We start from the raw sequence: 16,060 nt of genomic DNA, 5'->3' as shown, positions 1-16,060 counted from the left end.
AGAGGGGCAACTGGGAGAGAATCCGGTGCCCCGACCAGGACTAGAACCCGGTGTGCTGGCGCCGCAGGCGGAGGATTAGCTTAGTGAGCCGCGGTGCCGGCCTGTTATCAGATTCTTAACAGAGGGCTGAAAGATGGCTGTGGTATGACCCTGTTCAAATGACAAGCCTTGTATTTGAAAAGCTATGCCTGGGCAGGTGTTTTCCACTCGACTCCTTTGTGTCCCTGACCTACAGGTGCTCAGCAGTGTTCTCAGGCAGCTCCGGGGATATTTGCAGACAGTCTGGGCTGCCGCAGCTGGGGTGATAGTGTGCCAGCAGCACCTCATCCCAGAGGCCAGGGACACTGCTAAATGTCCAGCAACACACGGGACAGCACCCACAACAAAGAACTTTCTATAAAGTTGCATTTTGATTTCTCCAATGTAAAATATTAACGGATTAAGAAACCTAAAGGATGGCCGGCGCCGCAGCTCACTAAGCTAATCCTCCGCCTGTGGCACTGGCACCCTGGGTTCTAGTCCCGGTTGGGGCGCTGGATTCTGTCCCGGTTGCTCCTCTTCCAGTCTAGCTCTCTGCTGTGGCCGGGAAGGCAGTGGAGGATGACCCAAGTGCTTGGGCCCTGCACCTGCATGGGAGATCAGGAGAAGCACTCGGCTCCTGGCTTTGGATTGGTGCAGCATGCCAGCTTTGGCGGCCATTTGGGGGGTGACGCAACGGAAGGAAGACCTTTTTATCTGTCTCTCTCTCTCTCACTGTCTAACTCTACCTGTCAAAAAAAAAAAAAAAAAAAAAGAAACCTAAAGGATGTTAAACTCATCTTAATCACTTGTCACCTTTTCTTTGAATCTTTGTGTAACAGATTTTTTATTTTCTCTTAAATCATTTCCAGAGGAGACTGTCGACAGAGTGGGATTGTAACAAAGGTGTTCCAGGTTGACTATGAACCACCCACCTCAGTCTCTTCCGAAGAAAGCGGTGAAAATGTCCTCAGAGGATCTTCAAAGCAGGCAAGTAGTGATCTAGTGCGTTCAGACGGTCAGCCTCTTCTCGAGTCCTCTTTCTCAGTGGGCATATTTTCCCTGCTCACCGTCAGGTACTTGGAATTGAAGTTGGGATTAACCATTGCAGCGCATGCTCACTGATGTGTAGTCAGTCCCTCCTCCTCCTCAGATGAGAATTCCTGCTTGGCAATGTTGGCTTCAGCAACTGCCCCTTACCTACTGGAGGGATCAGAAGCCCTCAGCCTGCTGCCATCCATGTGTCCTCTGTCCCTGGTCAGCTTTGCTTGCTTTGTCTGTGGCCCTCCCTCTCGTAGCACATTCTCCTGCTTACCTAACTATATGTTGAACTCCGTTACTGCTATGGAGCACCCAGGCCTTCCTCCTCCTATAAAATGCTTCCATCCTGTGATCACTTGGGTCCTCATCTGTCTTCCACGCACTGTAAGCTGCAGAGTGGCTGAGGGCTTGGCTACCATCCTCGTTGCCTTTCTTGGGAGCAGGCAGGAGAGCATGGTGAGTGCAAATTTAGTGAACAGATGCATCAGGCTAGTAGAAGCCCTCTGAGTGTTGACTTCTATTATGTTGAAGTCTTCATCTCCAAACATGCTTGTGTGCTGCCTCGTGGCGTGGCCAATGATCGTTGCATATACGATGGTGGTCCCATGAGGTTGTCTCAGTTGACATCGCGGCTGTCTTAGTTTGTGATTGCACAATGACAGCATCCCCTAATGAAGCATATCTCAGAATGCAGTCCGTCCTCAGGCAATGCAGGACTATATCTGCAAAGCCTCACCTCCTTAGGGAGTCAACTCAACCTAAAAAGGATGCATGGGTTGTGGGCATCAGTGGAATAGATTCAAGGAGCAGGGACAGAGGATGGACTAGACGTAACAAGGCAACCAACCAAGCAACAGAAGAGGTTTCCGGAGTTGTCGCTTAAGCCCATTAGCGGATCTGAGGCAAGAAGAGAAAGCTGTGGGACCACAGCAGTGGGTTCAGGCATGGCATGGGTCTTAAGTCAAGGCAGGGGTCTTCACTGGGCTGGGGTAGCCTGCAGAGGCTGAGCCCAGGGATATCAGCAGGCGCTCAGACTTGAATCAGCTGTGAAGGTCAAAGTGCATGGGGGAGAAAGTCAAAGAGAAGACTGTTTAAGGATTGTGTGTGGGCAGGTAGTATACAGAAGCCCCCTCTGAGTCTGACCCCACCCCTGCCCCTAGATCTGGTGGTCCTGCTGTTTACTCAGACTCCAGAGATTGTATGAATGCTTTCAAGTAAGAAATGCACATCATGGCACTATCTGTATTATATAACTTTTAATTTTCCCATTCTAAGTGGACATAGTCAAGAGATTGAGATGCAATCTATTCATTCCTAGGAATTAAAAAATGGATTTGTTGGATCAAAACTGAAGAAGAAATATAAGAACGCTGAAAATAAACCTAGTGGGAATGTTAACTTTAGAAAGTTTCCAGGTAAGAACAAAGATAAGGTTTAATATTCTGTACCCACCAAACAGGTTCACTGCGAGCTGTCTTAGCCACAGAAGTGTTGGAATAAGGAAGCAGGCCATGATTTGCATTTTATTGCTGTCTTAGCCAATAGCTTAAGAGTGATAAGCAAACAATCCGACGGGGTCAAATTTGTTGGCTCATTCTTTGCATGCAGAAAGGCTACACACCAGGGACCCATGGGGCAGCTCAGCAAGCAAAGAAAAAGTTGGGATTTTTGGAGTCTGGCTAAAGGGTGGAGTTTGGGTGAAACTCATAAAACCCGAGTTTTTGGTAGGTTCAAAGCAAAGCAAGGCTGTGTGCTCAGGGGTCAACATCAGGTGTGGACTGAGAAGGGGACCATAGAGAAATACACAAAATGTTTGTTCCAAAGCCCTCACCTGAAGCCGTGTGCCAGGGCTGTAATAGAAGCTGCTTCTGCCTCAGGTCCTCCCAGCCAGAGTCGGGTGTTGGGTGCTTACCGATATAACTGCAGACCACAAAGTTTCTGCTCGTCTGTGATTTTTGAGAGCCATGTTTCTCAGTATGAAAGCCATAGTCACTCACAGAGGGTGTGTAATCGGAGACATACCCCTTCATGAGCCAGTGGGTTCTTGCCTCATATTCAGGGAAGAATTCTGAATGCTAGCATAAATGAACGAGGCAGCATGATAAGTTTTAAGCATCTTATTCAGTGGGAGAAATGCATAGGAGAGTGAGGGCCCTATCCAAAAGAGAGAAAGGGAAATCTGGATTCATACCAGCCACATGGAAGAGCATGCAGGCCAGAAAGCATGGAGCAGGTGGCCTGAAGGCCACATGCCCCAAAGGTCCAGGGTAGAAGGAAAAAGGGACCAAAAAAAAAAAAAAAAAAAAAGGGGGCTGGGCCCACCTTGTCCCAGGCCTTTAATCCACTTCCAAAGGGGAGTGGTTAATTAGTCTGATTGGCCTGTGGGCACACAGCTGTGGCCAGGTAGAGGCATGCGGTCACACAGGGGCATGGTGAAAGCGTGGTCTTCCAGCTCACAAAGCTGATCAGTTTTAGCCTGTGTGCCTGCCTCCAACAGGTGGATCTCAGACATGACTGCAGAGGCGCTCAAGCCAATCCCGAGTCCTAACCTCAGGAATTCTGATTTAAGTTACAATGAGGGATTTGGGAATTTTTTTTTAATATAATACACCCCAGATGAGTCTAATGGGCAGACTTGGTTGAGAGTCATAGTTGCTAGTTGTATGGCAAGGAGTCTGGGTTATATTCTAGTAGGACAAGAAATCTATGTGGAGGGAAAGGCATGATCCCATTCCCAGTTCAGAGTTTCCTCTTTGGCTGTTAGGACATTTCACAGCTGCAGTGTGTCCTTAGAAGTGTCACCTGCCACCGCGTACTTGGGTTGATCTATCTGTTTTCCCAGCCCGATGTGGGATGTGGTAGGATGTAGCAGGGAAGATTATTATCCCAGTCTGGGCTTATTTTTACCTTCTGGGTTCTGATTCACTGAGTGGTGGGGGAGGGCTCTTTGTATAATCAGTCCAGCTGATACCTCTGGGCTCAGCCTCTGCAGGCCACACCAGTGATCCCTTACTGAAGGTCTCAGACTGTGAAGACACGGGTCTGTGTGCATGATGGCATAGTTACAGGGGCTCACAGATGATGTTTTAATGTAATTGTAGACCCTGGCGTGGATGAGAGAACTGACCCGAAAGCTCGGAAAGATTTCCGCTTCTCAGAGAGTCCCCCGGAAATCCCAGCTGGCCGGGGAGGATCAGGTCTCGGCCCACCCACACACCAGTCCCAGGTAAAACCTTTAGGGCACTGAATTACCTCCTGTGTTTTGAAGGCTTCCTTCAAGGCAATGTATCCAGGCTTTTGGTGCCTGTGCCAATCACTGGCCAGGCTGGGAATGCTGCCTGGGGCAAGAGAAGTCCCCACATCCAGGGAGCACTCAGATACTAAACAGTCATCAACAGGAAATTTAAAGCAGTGGTTAAATGTCATGAAAAAGATAAAACTTGGTAATGAGGTACAGCCATGGTTCTCAAAGTGGGGTACCTAGACCACAGCAGCAGCGGCAGCAGGAGCAGCGTATGGAAACCCCCAGGATACAGAATGTGGAGGAAGAACAAGTGTGATTATAAATGAGGGCAGTAAGAGAGACAAATGTTTGATTGGAACCTTTAAGATGAGCAGAGGTGCCGGCGCTGTGGCGTAGTGGGTAAAGCTGCTGCCTGCAGTGCCCGCATCCCATATGGGTGCCGCTTCTAGTCCTGGCTGCTCCTCTTCCAATCCAGCTCTCTGCTATGGCCTGGGAAAGCAGTAGAAGATGGCCCAAGTCCTTTGGCCCCTGCACCCAGGAGACCAAGAAGAAGCTCCTGGCTCCTGGCTTTGGATCGTCCTGGCTCTGGCCACTGTGGCCAAGTGGGGAGTGAACCAGTGGGTGGAAGACCTCTCTTTCTTTCTCTGTGTAATTCTGACTTTCAAGTAAATAAATAAATCTTTAAAAAATTTTTAAAAAGATGAGCAGAAGCCAGCCCTGAGAAAGTCTTAGGGAGACGCACTCAGCAGCAATAATGACAGGGACGGCCTGCGGAGCGAAGGGATGAGGCGTGAGGTGGGTGGGCAGGCTTTGTTCCAGGAAGAGGTGGCAGTGGCTTGGGTCCAGGTTGTAGAGATGGTGAGGACAGGAGGTGGTGGGAATCCAGGCAAATTTGGCTGAAGGGTCAGAGAGACGGGACTCAGCCTGAACCCTGGGTTCTTTGATTTGCTCTCCCACTGCATTCATTGGAGAGCAGAACACCCAGGCCGGAGACCACACACCCGGTAAGGTCTGCTTACAAACTCCAGTAAGCAAAAGGGCACTTCCCAAGCTTCTGCAAAGAATGGTTTTCTGGTTTCCAAATGGACTAATGAGCAATGAGGAGTATACACCAGTGTGGCCCAAATAAATATGTTTGAGATAAAATTGTTGTTTTGAAGAATGGATGGCATATGACAAAACACAGGGGCCAGCGCCGTGGCTCACTTGGTTAATCCTCCGCCTGCGGCGCCAGCATCCCACATGGGCGCCGGGTTCTAGTCCCAGTTGCTCCTCTTCCAGTCCAGCTCTGCTGGGACCCGAGAACGCAGTGGAGGATGGCCCAAGTACTTGGGCCCCTGCACCCGTGTGGGAGACCAGGAAGAAGCACCTGGCTCCTGGCTTCGGATTGGTGTAACTCTGGCCGTAGTGGCCATTTAGGGGGTGAATCAACAGAAGGAAGACCTTTTTCTCTGTCTCTGTCTCTCACTGTCTATCTTTCAAATAAATAAATAAATAAAAGAAATAAAAAACACAATGATTGTTGTTTTTAAAAGTCTTACGTAGCCATAGTTATGTGCGATGTCTGGAGAGAGTTGCCAGTGAAAGATCATATGGTGAGTCAGGAAGCAGAGAGAGGTTGGCCTGACTCAGGCTTTTATAACAAGGCTTTTGTGAAAAATTCGCTTCTGAGAATACATCCCCAACAACCTAAGGTCTCACTAGGCCCAACTTTTTTTTTTTTTTTTTTTGACAGGCAGAGTGGACAGTGAGAGAGAGAGACAGAGAGAAAGGTCTTCCTTTTGCCATTGGTTCACCCTCCAATGACCACTGTGGCCTGCGTGCTGCGGCCGGTGCACTGTGCTGATCCGAAGCCAGGAGCCAGGTGCTTCTCCTGGTCTCCCATGCGGGTGCAGGGCCCAAGCACTTGGGCCATCCTCCACTGCACTCCCTGGCCACAGCAGAGAGCTGGCCTGGAAGAGAAGCAACCAGGACAGAATCCGGCGCCCTGACCGGGACTAGAACCTGGTGTGCCAGCGCTACAGACAGAGGATTAGCCTATTGAGCCACAGCGCCGGCCACTAGGCCCCACTTTCTAAATGCCATAATTGGATTGAGTTCCTACCCTCTTTGTATCATTCATTTATGGCTTTGGGGTTTAAATGTTTGTATAAGTTCTAGAGCCAAATTTTATTCATACCATAGCAATGACTAAATGAAAATGTGCTATAGATCTCATTCCTACACCAGGGGCAAAAAACAGCTGTAAAGAACATATTGGTACAACTCATGAAGTCTTGACAAAGGTCTGACGATTAGATAATAGTTACTCTGTCACTGTTAATTTTTCTGAGTTTTTAAAATAGATTTATTTACTTGAAAGACTGAGAGGGAAGGAACGAGACAGAGAAAAAGAATCTCCCATCTGCTGATTCACTCCCCAGATGCCTGCAACAGCTGGAGCTGCACCAGGCCAAAGCTAGGGGTCAGGAACTCAATCTGAGTTTCCCATGTGGGTGGCAGTGACTCAAGCATGTGAACCATTACCTGTGGCTTTTGGGGTGTGCATTGGCAGGAACTGGAATCTGGAGTGGAGCTGAGCTGAGACTCAAACAAGGCTCTCCAATATGGAGTGTTAGCGTCCCTAAGGGGTGTCTTAACTTCTACACAGAATGACCACGCCAGCTTTTCTGGTTTTGATACACTGTAGTGTAAGAAGACTTGTTTCTAGGCAGTGTAAACAGTTGTTAGGGGCCAAGGGAGATCATGATTACAGCTTATTCTCATGTGATTCAGAGGAAGGTAGAGAACGAAGGCAAATGGGGGACCTAATGTTAACCTACCCAGCTGATCAGGCTGGATCCCCAGGAGTCGTTAGTACTATCCTTGCTGCTTTTCTGTAAGCTTGAAATGATATCAAAATAAAACATGGAAGAATAAAATAAGATGAGGATAACACTGCCTATTGCCATTCACATGATGGTGAGATGTGAATGAGATAATTGCTGCAGCCTTCAGGCACATGCTGCTACTGTTGGACATCACTGCCCCCCATCCACCCACCCCACGTTCCCTTCTTCCCTTCCTGTCCCCTCTTCAGCCTTGCTTTCTGCCCCATCTTCCTGCCACCGGGCCTTCTAGACCACATCAGGAACCATGAGTCCTGTGACGGGCCAGGCACTTCCCTGCACCGTGCCTTTGCCGTTGGGTTTCCTCCATTGGGAATCCCCTCTGTCCTTTTGTCCACTTGAGAAACTTTTCTCCATATCCCGCCTTTCCAGTTCCCATGGGATTCAACACAAATGGGATACCTTCCTGAAACCATGTGATTTCATGTACACAAGGCCGGCTCCTCGGGGCCATGTGACCTTTCTCTTTGCCTCCTTCCCTGAGTCAAGCACAGTGCCTGGTACAAAGTATACACTCAAGGGGCCGGTGCTGTGGCATAGTGGATAAAGCCGCTGCCTGTGGTGCTGGCATCCCATATGGGCACTGGTTCAAGACCTGGCTGCTCTGTTTCCCATCCAGCTCCCTGCTATAGCCTGGGGAAGAAGTAGAAGATGGCCCAAGTCCTTGGGCCCCTGCACCTGCAGGGGAGACCTGGAAAAAGCTCTTGGCTCCTGGCTTCTAATTGGTGTAGTTCCAGCTGCTGCAGCCATCTGGGGAATGAAGACTTTCTCTCTCTCTCTCTCTCTCTCTCTCTGCATCTGCCTCTCTGTAACTCTGCCTTTCAAATAAATAAGTAAATCTTTTTTTGAAAAAAAAAAAAAAGTATATGCTCAAATAGAAATGCATTGATGGGGCTGGCGCTGTGGTGCAGTGGGTTAACGCCCTGGCCTGAAGCGCCAGCGCTGTGGAGTAGAGGGTAAAGCTGCCACCTGCAGTGCCAGCATCCCATATGGGCACCGGTTCTAGTCCCAGCTGCTCCTCTTCCGATCAAGCTCTCTGCTATGGCCTGGGAACGCAGTAGAAGATGGCCCAAGTGCTTGGGCTCCTGAACCCACGTGGGAAACCCGGAAGAAGCTCCTGGCTCCTGGCTTCAGATTGGCGCAGCTCCAGCCTTTGCAGCCAGTTGGGAAGTGAACCATCGGATGGAAGCTGTCTCTCTCTGCCTCTTCTCTCTCTCTGTGTAACTCTGACTTTCATTTGAATAAATAAATAATATATTTAAAAAAATGCATTGACATGACATGAGGTAAATGTGTCTGGGTAACAACAGCACACTGTTGTTGTAGATGTTCTGTTTTTTTTTTTTTTTTTAAGATTTTTTTTTTTTTTTAATTTGAAAGGCAGAGTTACAGAGAGAGAGAGAGAGAGAGAGAGATCTTCCATCTGCTGGTTCACTCCCCAAGTGGCCTCAATGGCTGGGCCTGAGTTGGATACAAGTTAGTATATATTAAGGCCGGCGCCGCGGCTCAATAGGCTAATCCTCCGCCTTGCGGCGCCGGCACACCGGGTTCTAGTCCCGGTCGGGGCGCCAGATTCTGTCCTGGTTGCCCCTCTTCCAGGCCAGCTCTCTGCTGTGGCCAGGGAGTGCAGTGGAGGATGGCCCAAGTACTTGGGCCCTGCACCCCATGGGAGACCAGGATAAGTACCTGGCTCCTGCCATCGGATCAACGTGGTGCGCCGGCCGCGGCGGCCATTGGAGAGTGAACCAACGGCAAAAAGGAAGACCTTTCTCTCTGTCTCTTTCTCTCACTGTCCACTCTGCCTGTCAAAAATAAAAAAATTAAAAACAAGTTGGTATACATTTATCTCAAAGATTCTTCCTCTAGGAAACTCAAAAGACTCACCTATAAGAACATCTCCAGGAGCCAGTGTTGTGGTGCAATGGGTTAAGCTGCTGCCTGCCATGTTGACATCCCATATGAGTACTGGTTCAAACCCTGGCTGCTCCACTTCCAATCTAGCTCTCTGCTAATGTCCAGGGAGTGCAGTGGAGGATGGCCCAAGTGCTTGGACCCTGCACCCGCATGGGAGACCAGGATAAGTACCTGGCTCCTGCCATCGGATCAACGCAGTGGGCCGGCCGCGGTAGCCATTAGAGGGTGAACCAATGGCAAAAGGAAGACCTTTCTCTCTGTCTCTCTCTCTCACTGTCCACTCTGCCTGTTAAAAAAAAAAAAAAGACTCACCTATAAGAACATCTCCAGGAACCAGTGTTGTGGTGCAATGGGTTAAGCTGCTGCCTGCCATGTTGACATCCCATATGAGTACTGGTTCAAATCCTGGCCGCTCCACTTCCAATCCAGCTCTCTGCTAATGGCCTGGGAAAGCAGTGGAAGACAGCCCAAGTGCTTGGGCCCCTGCACTCCTGTGGGAGACCTGGAAGAAGCTCCTGGCTCCTGGCTTTGGATCGGTACAGCTCTGGCAGTTGTGGCCATCTTGGGAGTGAACCAGCTGATGAGAGCTCTCTCTCTCTCTGCCTCTGCCTCTCTCTAACTCTGCCTTTCAAATACATAAATAACTCTTTTTAAAAAAGTAAATGGTGACTTTTAAACAATAAACATTAAAATGAATTTTTAGTGGAATTGTACTATACCATGGTCTTTACCACACTGATTACCTGTGTTTATGTGTGTTTGTGTTCTTAATTTTAGTCCCCTGGTTTTGCACATATACCTGGCCAGAAGAGTTTGACAAGCACAGAGATCATGAGAATTCAAAGAGAGACAGACTTCCTTAAGTAAGTATCATATTTTCTTCACTGTGTCTTAAATCTTTTAAAGATACATGATGGTCAAAGAGAATTTAAAGAGAGACTTAACAATGGATATGCCTAGCCTAACTTCTTAAATTAATATTTTAAGCTTTTTTTTTTTTTTAAGACAGAGTTACAGAAAGGGAGAAACAGACAGAAAATGAGAGAGAGGTCTTCCATCTGCTGGTTTACTCCCTAATGGCCTAATGGCAGAAGCCAGGAGCCAGGAGTTTCTTCTGGGTCTTCCATGTGTGTGCAGGGGTCCAAGCACTTGGGCTGTCTTCCACTGCTTTCCCAGGTGTGTTAGCAGGGAGCTGGATCCAAAGTGGAGCAGCCTGGATTCAAACTAGTGCCTGTATGGGATGCCAGCATCACAGGCAATGGCTCAACCAGCTATGCCACAATGCAGCCCAAAATTTGACAGCTTTTTAAAGGTTTATGTGACATACAATAAACTGCATCTATTTAAAGAGTTGAATTTGACATAAATGTAATCATGAAACTATCCCCAGAATCAAGGAAATGAACAAACCATCCCCTCCAGAAGTCCTGCATTGTGCCCTTTTGTAACCCTTCCTCTTCATCCCCTTATCCCCAGACAAGTGTCGCTCTGTCTCTTGTCACACTACCGTAGCTTGTGTTTGATTTAATGTATAAGTCAAGTGATTCGGTATCTGCTCTGTTTCTTTGCCAGGCTTCTTTCACTCAACATAATAATTCTGAGATTCATCTATTTGTTTTTGTTGTTAAGTAGTATTCCATTGTATCAATACATCAAAATTTGCTTGCCTATTCCCTTATTCATGGACATGCATGTTATTTTCAGTTTTGGGCTATTATAGATAACATTGATTTGAACGTTTGTACACAAGACCTATACATATATGCTCTTGTTTCCTTTGAAGTAGAATGAATGGGTCATGTGCTAGATACACAAGTATGTTTAGCCTTTTAAGCAGCTGTCAAGCTGTTTTCCAATGTGGTTGTTTCATACTGTGCTCCCACCAGCATTGTGTGGGCCATCTGGTGAGATTGTAGTGCTGTCTCACTGTGGCTTTAATTTGCCTTGCCCTAGTGGCAAATTATTTGAGCATCTTTTCATGTGCTACTTTTAAAAAAAGTATTTATTTATTTATTTGAAAGGCAGAGTTACAGAAAGAGGGAGAGACAGAGAGAGAGATCTTTCATCTGCTGGTTTACTCCCCAAATGGCCACAATAGGCATTGCCTGTACCAGGCTAAAGCAAGGAGCCTGGAACTCCATCTGGGTCTCCCATGTGGATGGTAGGGTCCGTCCCAGGTGCATTAACAGGGAGCTAGACTGGAAGTGGAGAACCTGAGACTTGAGCCAGAGCTCTGATATGGGATGTTGGCATTGTAAGCAGCATTTTAACTTGGTACCAGTCACTTTATAATCTTTTTATTGCAGAATTGTGCATAGTTTCCTCTGGCAGACATATGTTTTGCAAATCTTTTCTCCCAATATTTAGCTTTTTAATTTTCTTTTTTTAAAAGATTTTATGTATTTATTTGAGAGATAGAGTTACAGACAGTGAGAGGAAGAGACAGAGAGAAAGGTCTTCCTTCCGTTGGTTCACTCCACTGCCTTCCCAGGCCACAGCAGAGAGCTAGATGGGAAGAGGAGCAGCCAGGACTAGAACCGGCACCCACATGGGATGCTGGTGCCGCAGGTGGAGGAATAACCTACTGCACCACAGTGCCAGCCCCAAGCTTTTTAATTTTCTTAACAGTGTTTTTCAGAGGACTAAAGCCTCCAAATTTTGATGAAGTCTAGTTTTTCTTTCATACTCAATTCTTAGTTTGTCAAATATTTTATTATTTTAAAGATTTGTTTATTTATTTGATAGTCAGAATTACACAGATAAGGATAGGCAGAGAAAGAGAGAGATCTTCCATCCGCTGGTTCACTGTCCAGTTGGCTGCAAGGCTGGAGCTGTGCTGATCTGAAACCAGGAGCCAGGAGCTTCTTCTGGGTCTCCCATGTGGGTACAGGTGCCCAAGGAGTTGGGCCTTCTTGTGCTGCTTTCCCAGGCCATAGCTGAGAGCTGGATTGGAAGTGGAGCAGCTGGGACTCAAATCAGTACCCATATGGGATACTGGCACTGCAGGTGATGCATTTACCCACTATACCACAGCTCCGGCTCCATTGTTAAAGTTTTATATAGTCTATGTATTATTCAATTTGATTTGCTAACAGGATTTTTTTTTATTTGTATGTATCTCATAAATACAACATTAGGATCATAGTAATTCTTCCCATCATACCTGCCTTCCCACTCACCTCCTTCCCCTCCTCTTCCCTCTCCTGGCTAACAGGTTTTAAAGAATTTTTTGCGTGCATGTTCCTTAGGGATATTGGGGAATTTTCTTGTGAATGTTTTCATCTTTTAATGTTAGATTAATTCTGGCTTTATGTAATTAGTTGGAAAGTATTCTTTGTTTTTCAGTTTTTGGAAAGAGTTTGCATAAAATTTCTATTATTTCTTCCTTATGTGTTTGTAGAATTCATCAGTGAAATCACTGGAGTCAGGAGTTTTCTTAAAAAGATTACTAATAGTTCATGGAAATGGAAAAAATAGGTTTATTTTGGCACAAAAATTTAAATTCATTTTTAAAGACTTATTTATTTTTATTTGAAAGACAGAGTTACACACAGAAAGAAGGAGAGACAGAGAGAGAGAGATGCAGATTGAGAGAGAGAGAGAGAGAGAGAGAGAGAGAGAGATCTTCAATCCACTGGTTCACTCCCCAACTGGCTACAACAGCCGGAGCTGGGCCGATCCAAAGGCAGCAGCTTCTTCTAGGTCTCTCACACGGGTGCAGGGGCCCAAGGACCTGAGCCACCTTCCACTGCTTTCCCAGGCCATAGCAGAGAGCTGGATTGGAAATGGAGCAGCCAGGACTTGAACCAGTGCCCATATGGGATGCCAACACTGCAGATGGTGGCTTTACCCACTATGCCACAGCGCCAGCTTCACATGCATATTTTTAAATAGCAGAATTTTCTATGAAATTTTTAATGTTTTTTTTTTGGGAATTTTTAAAAAAATTTTAAATATTTACACTTTTATTTGAAAGACACACACAGAGAGAGATCAATCTGCTGGTTCAGTCCTCAAATCTCTGCATCAGCCAGGGCTGGAACTAAATCCAGCTTTTCCACATAGATGTCAGGCAGGGGCTCAAGTATTTGAACCATCATCTGCTGCCTCCCAGGGTGCGCATTAGCAGGAAGCTGAATTGGAGACAGAGGAGCTGGGACTCAAACCAGACATTCCAATATGCAATGCAGGGATCTCAGGTGGTAACCTAATCCATTGTACCACAACGCTCACCCCTGTTATTTCTTTTTGATCAATGAGTTAATTAGAAATGTTTTGTTAAATTTCCAAAACAGAAGATTTTTCTTATGGTATTTTATTTATTTATTTATTTATTTATTTATTTATTTTGACAGGCAGAGTGGACAGTGAAAGAGAGAGAGACAGAGAGAAAGGTCTTCCTTTGCTGTTGGTTCACCCTCCAATGGCCGCCTCGGCCGGCGCGCTGCGGCCAGCGCACCGCGCTGATCCGAAGGCAGGAGCCAGGTGCTTCTCCTGGTCTCCCATGGGGTGCAGGGCCCAAGCACTTGGGCCATCCTCCACTGCCTTCCCAGGCCATAGCAGAGAGCTGTCCTGGAAGAGGGGCAACCGGGACAGAATCCGGTGCCCGACCGGGACTAGAACCCAGTGTGCCGGCGCCGCAAGGCAGAGGATTAGCCTAGTGAGCCGCGGCGCCAGCCTATGGTATTTATTTTAAGTTTAATTCCTTTATAGTCAGAGAATACATAGTGTATGATTTGATCAGTAAATGTTCCAGGTGTACTTTGGAACAGTGTGTATTTTGCTAGGATTAATGTGTTAATTAGGTAAGTTAGTTGGTAGCATTGTTTAAGTATTCTCTATTCATTAGCGTTTGCATTATATATATGTATATATATATTTATATCCATTCATTTCTAGTCTGTTTTTGCCTCTCTTAATTTGATTTTTTTAAGCAGCATATAGTTAGCTCTTGCTAAATCCATACCTGATCATTTCTGTACTCTTAATTGGGACATTTCAAGTAGCTGTGGTCTAACTGATGCCCCATGTCAATTTTTTCCATCTGGCTGATACAAGCATGAACTTCACAGCCTTATGTGAGTCCCGAAGATTGTTTCCTCTGATCCACCTTTATGTTTATTTTATGATCATGCGTAGTTTCTCCCATCGCCTGCCCTGACTGTAGTGCCCAGTTGGAGGTCTGAGGGGGACCCTCTGCCGAGTTCTGAAGCTCTTACTGCAGCTCTCCTCTGGTGTTCTTTCCTAAAAATTCCACTTGCCTTAAACATCTCAGATCCACAACTCCAAGTCCTCAGTTGAGATAAGAGCAATGAGACAAGGTGGGTCATTCCCTGGATTGTTGAGCAACACTTCGTGAGCTTTGAGGTTAGAAAGGGCCAACTGGTTGTTGACCAGGCTGGATGTATGGTGAAAACTCTATACTGTGGTCCAGTAAGGAAGGACTGAGCAGGATAAAGAGCCTGGGGATGTGAACTCAACTATGATGGCTGACAGTTGTTGAGAGGCCATGGAGAAAGTAGGCAATCAAGGGCCCAGTGTCCAAGGCTCATGGCTACTGAGCAGGTCAGATCAGTAGGTGACAGGATGATGGGTCCAATCTGGGTGGAAAGGTGTAGTCATACAGCAGCCCAATTCCAAGAATCCTTTCACTTTGGATGATGGTCACAACCCAGTTAGGTAATTGGGTGCTAAGTGGCAGGATCCAGGTGGCCAGGAATGGGGCCAGATGTTGCTAGGGCAAGACCTTGGGACTCATCAGGTAGCTGAAGAAAAACATGATGGCCCTCCAGAGTGCCAGACAGGAAGACCTGTCACTCAGAGAGGGCTCTATGGCCAAACAAGAAGTCAGAAAGATGCAACGTGAACATTACCGGAATTCCCCAGGCTCACGCTTAAAGTGCCGAATCCAACAAGACACTGCCTCGGTAAGAGGTGAGGTCAAGGCTGCTTGATAAACCTCCTCTGACAGGAAGTGAGGTTGGCCTGGCCGGCAGGCACAGACCCCAGAGGCTCCAGATGTGAGGCTGCTTTGTAGTGAAAGGACCCAGAGCAGAATCTCCGGTCCTCACCCTGGGCTATCGCTATTGAGAACCGTCTGCCTGTGTTTTGCTTTGTTTGGAAAACTGTTTGAACACATTCGGAATTTCACCAGCCTTCCCAGGCCATCAGAACATGGCCAATCAGGAACCTGTTTTGTTGTAGGTGTGCCCACTGCCTTGCCCCCCGCCCACCTGATCCCTTTGCTCGCTTCTGTCAAGAATGTGGCTCTCCTGTCCCACCCATATTTGGCTGTCGTCTCCCGCCCCCAGAAGGAGCCCAGGTGAGCAAGCACATGCCTTATAGACATCATTCACTGGCTTATCTGATCTTCAATTACAGCAGTAGCACAGCGCCAGGTAACCATGAACCATAGATATAAATACCGGGTGATGGCGTTCCTGGCAAATTCATCTCTTACTATGCAGATTCCCACTTAGCAATGGAAACACGTGTTTGCAGTCGTTTCCTTTGTGTGTCCTTGCAGAATAGAAGCTCAGAAAAATGTTGAGATCTTAACCATTGTAATGAACTTTGCATGGATAAAGAAGTATTCCCTACCCATTTCATATTTCTGTTCATGGCTGAGGAAACGTGTTCTCGAAATAAATGGAGAGAAGTACTAATTACTTTATCTATATCTGTATATTTTGTATATCCGTAAGATGTAGCATTCTGTCCAAAGAAGCTAAAAATTGATCAGTCCATTTAAGTCTGTGAGCTTTGGCTGATTATGTGTAGGTGATAATTGATTTTATCTTACCACTTAAGTTGCAGTTAGTTGGAAGACATATTTGCCTTGCTAAAAATGAAAGCCTTCACTAAAATATGTTCAATATTTTAAAAAGACTTGAAATATGGGGTTGTTTTGGACTGGAGTTTACCAGGTTAAAGGGATCTGTGATGCTGAGTGAAA

The 16,060-nt window shown here is 46.7% G+C and overlaps 1 protein-coding gene across 5 annotated transcripts in view; it reads left to right on the top strand.

The window, feature by feature from the left end:
- DZANK1 (double zinc ribbon and ankyrin repeat domains 1) overlaps positions 1-16,060 on the top strand; it is a 64,282-nt gene that overhangs the window by 11,924 nt on the left and 36,298 nt on the right. For all 5 annotated transcript variants that reach the window (XR_516674.4, XR_516673.4, XM_008256348.4 and 2 more), the window contains exons 4-8: positions 891-1,008; positions 2,378-2,474; positions 4,161-4,285; positions 9,883-9,968; positions 15,310-15,427. Coding sequence is in view for 3 of the 5 variants with exons in the window: in XM_008256348.4 (XP_008254570.3) it covers positions 891-1,008; positions 2,378-2,474; positions 4,161-4,285; positions 9,883-9,968; positions 15,310-15,427 (544 nt within the window). In the remaining 2 variants the exon portion in view is untranslated. The remainder of the gene's footprint in view (positions 1-890; positions 1,009-2,377; positions 2,475-4,160; positions 4,286-9,882; positions 9,969-15,309; positions 15,428-16,060) is intronic.

The sequence above is a fragment of the Oryctolagus cuniculus genome, chromosome 11, assembly GCF_964237555.1.
Source record: "Oryctolagus cuniculus chromosome 11, mOryCun1.1, whole genome shotgun sequence".
Taxonomy (NCBI): Eukaryota; Metazoa; Chordata; class Mammalia; order Lagomorpha; family Leporidae; genus Oryctolagus; species Oryctolagus cuniculus.
The sequence above is the reverse complement of the archived record's forward strand: the minus strand, read 5'-3'. Positions and strand labels throughout refer to the sequence as shown.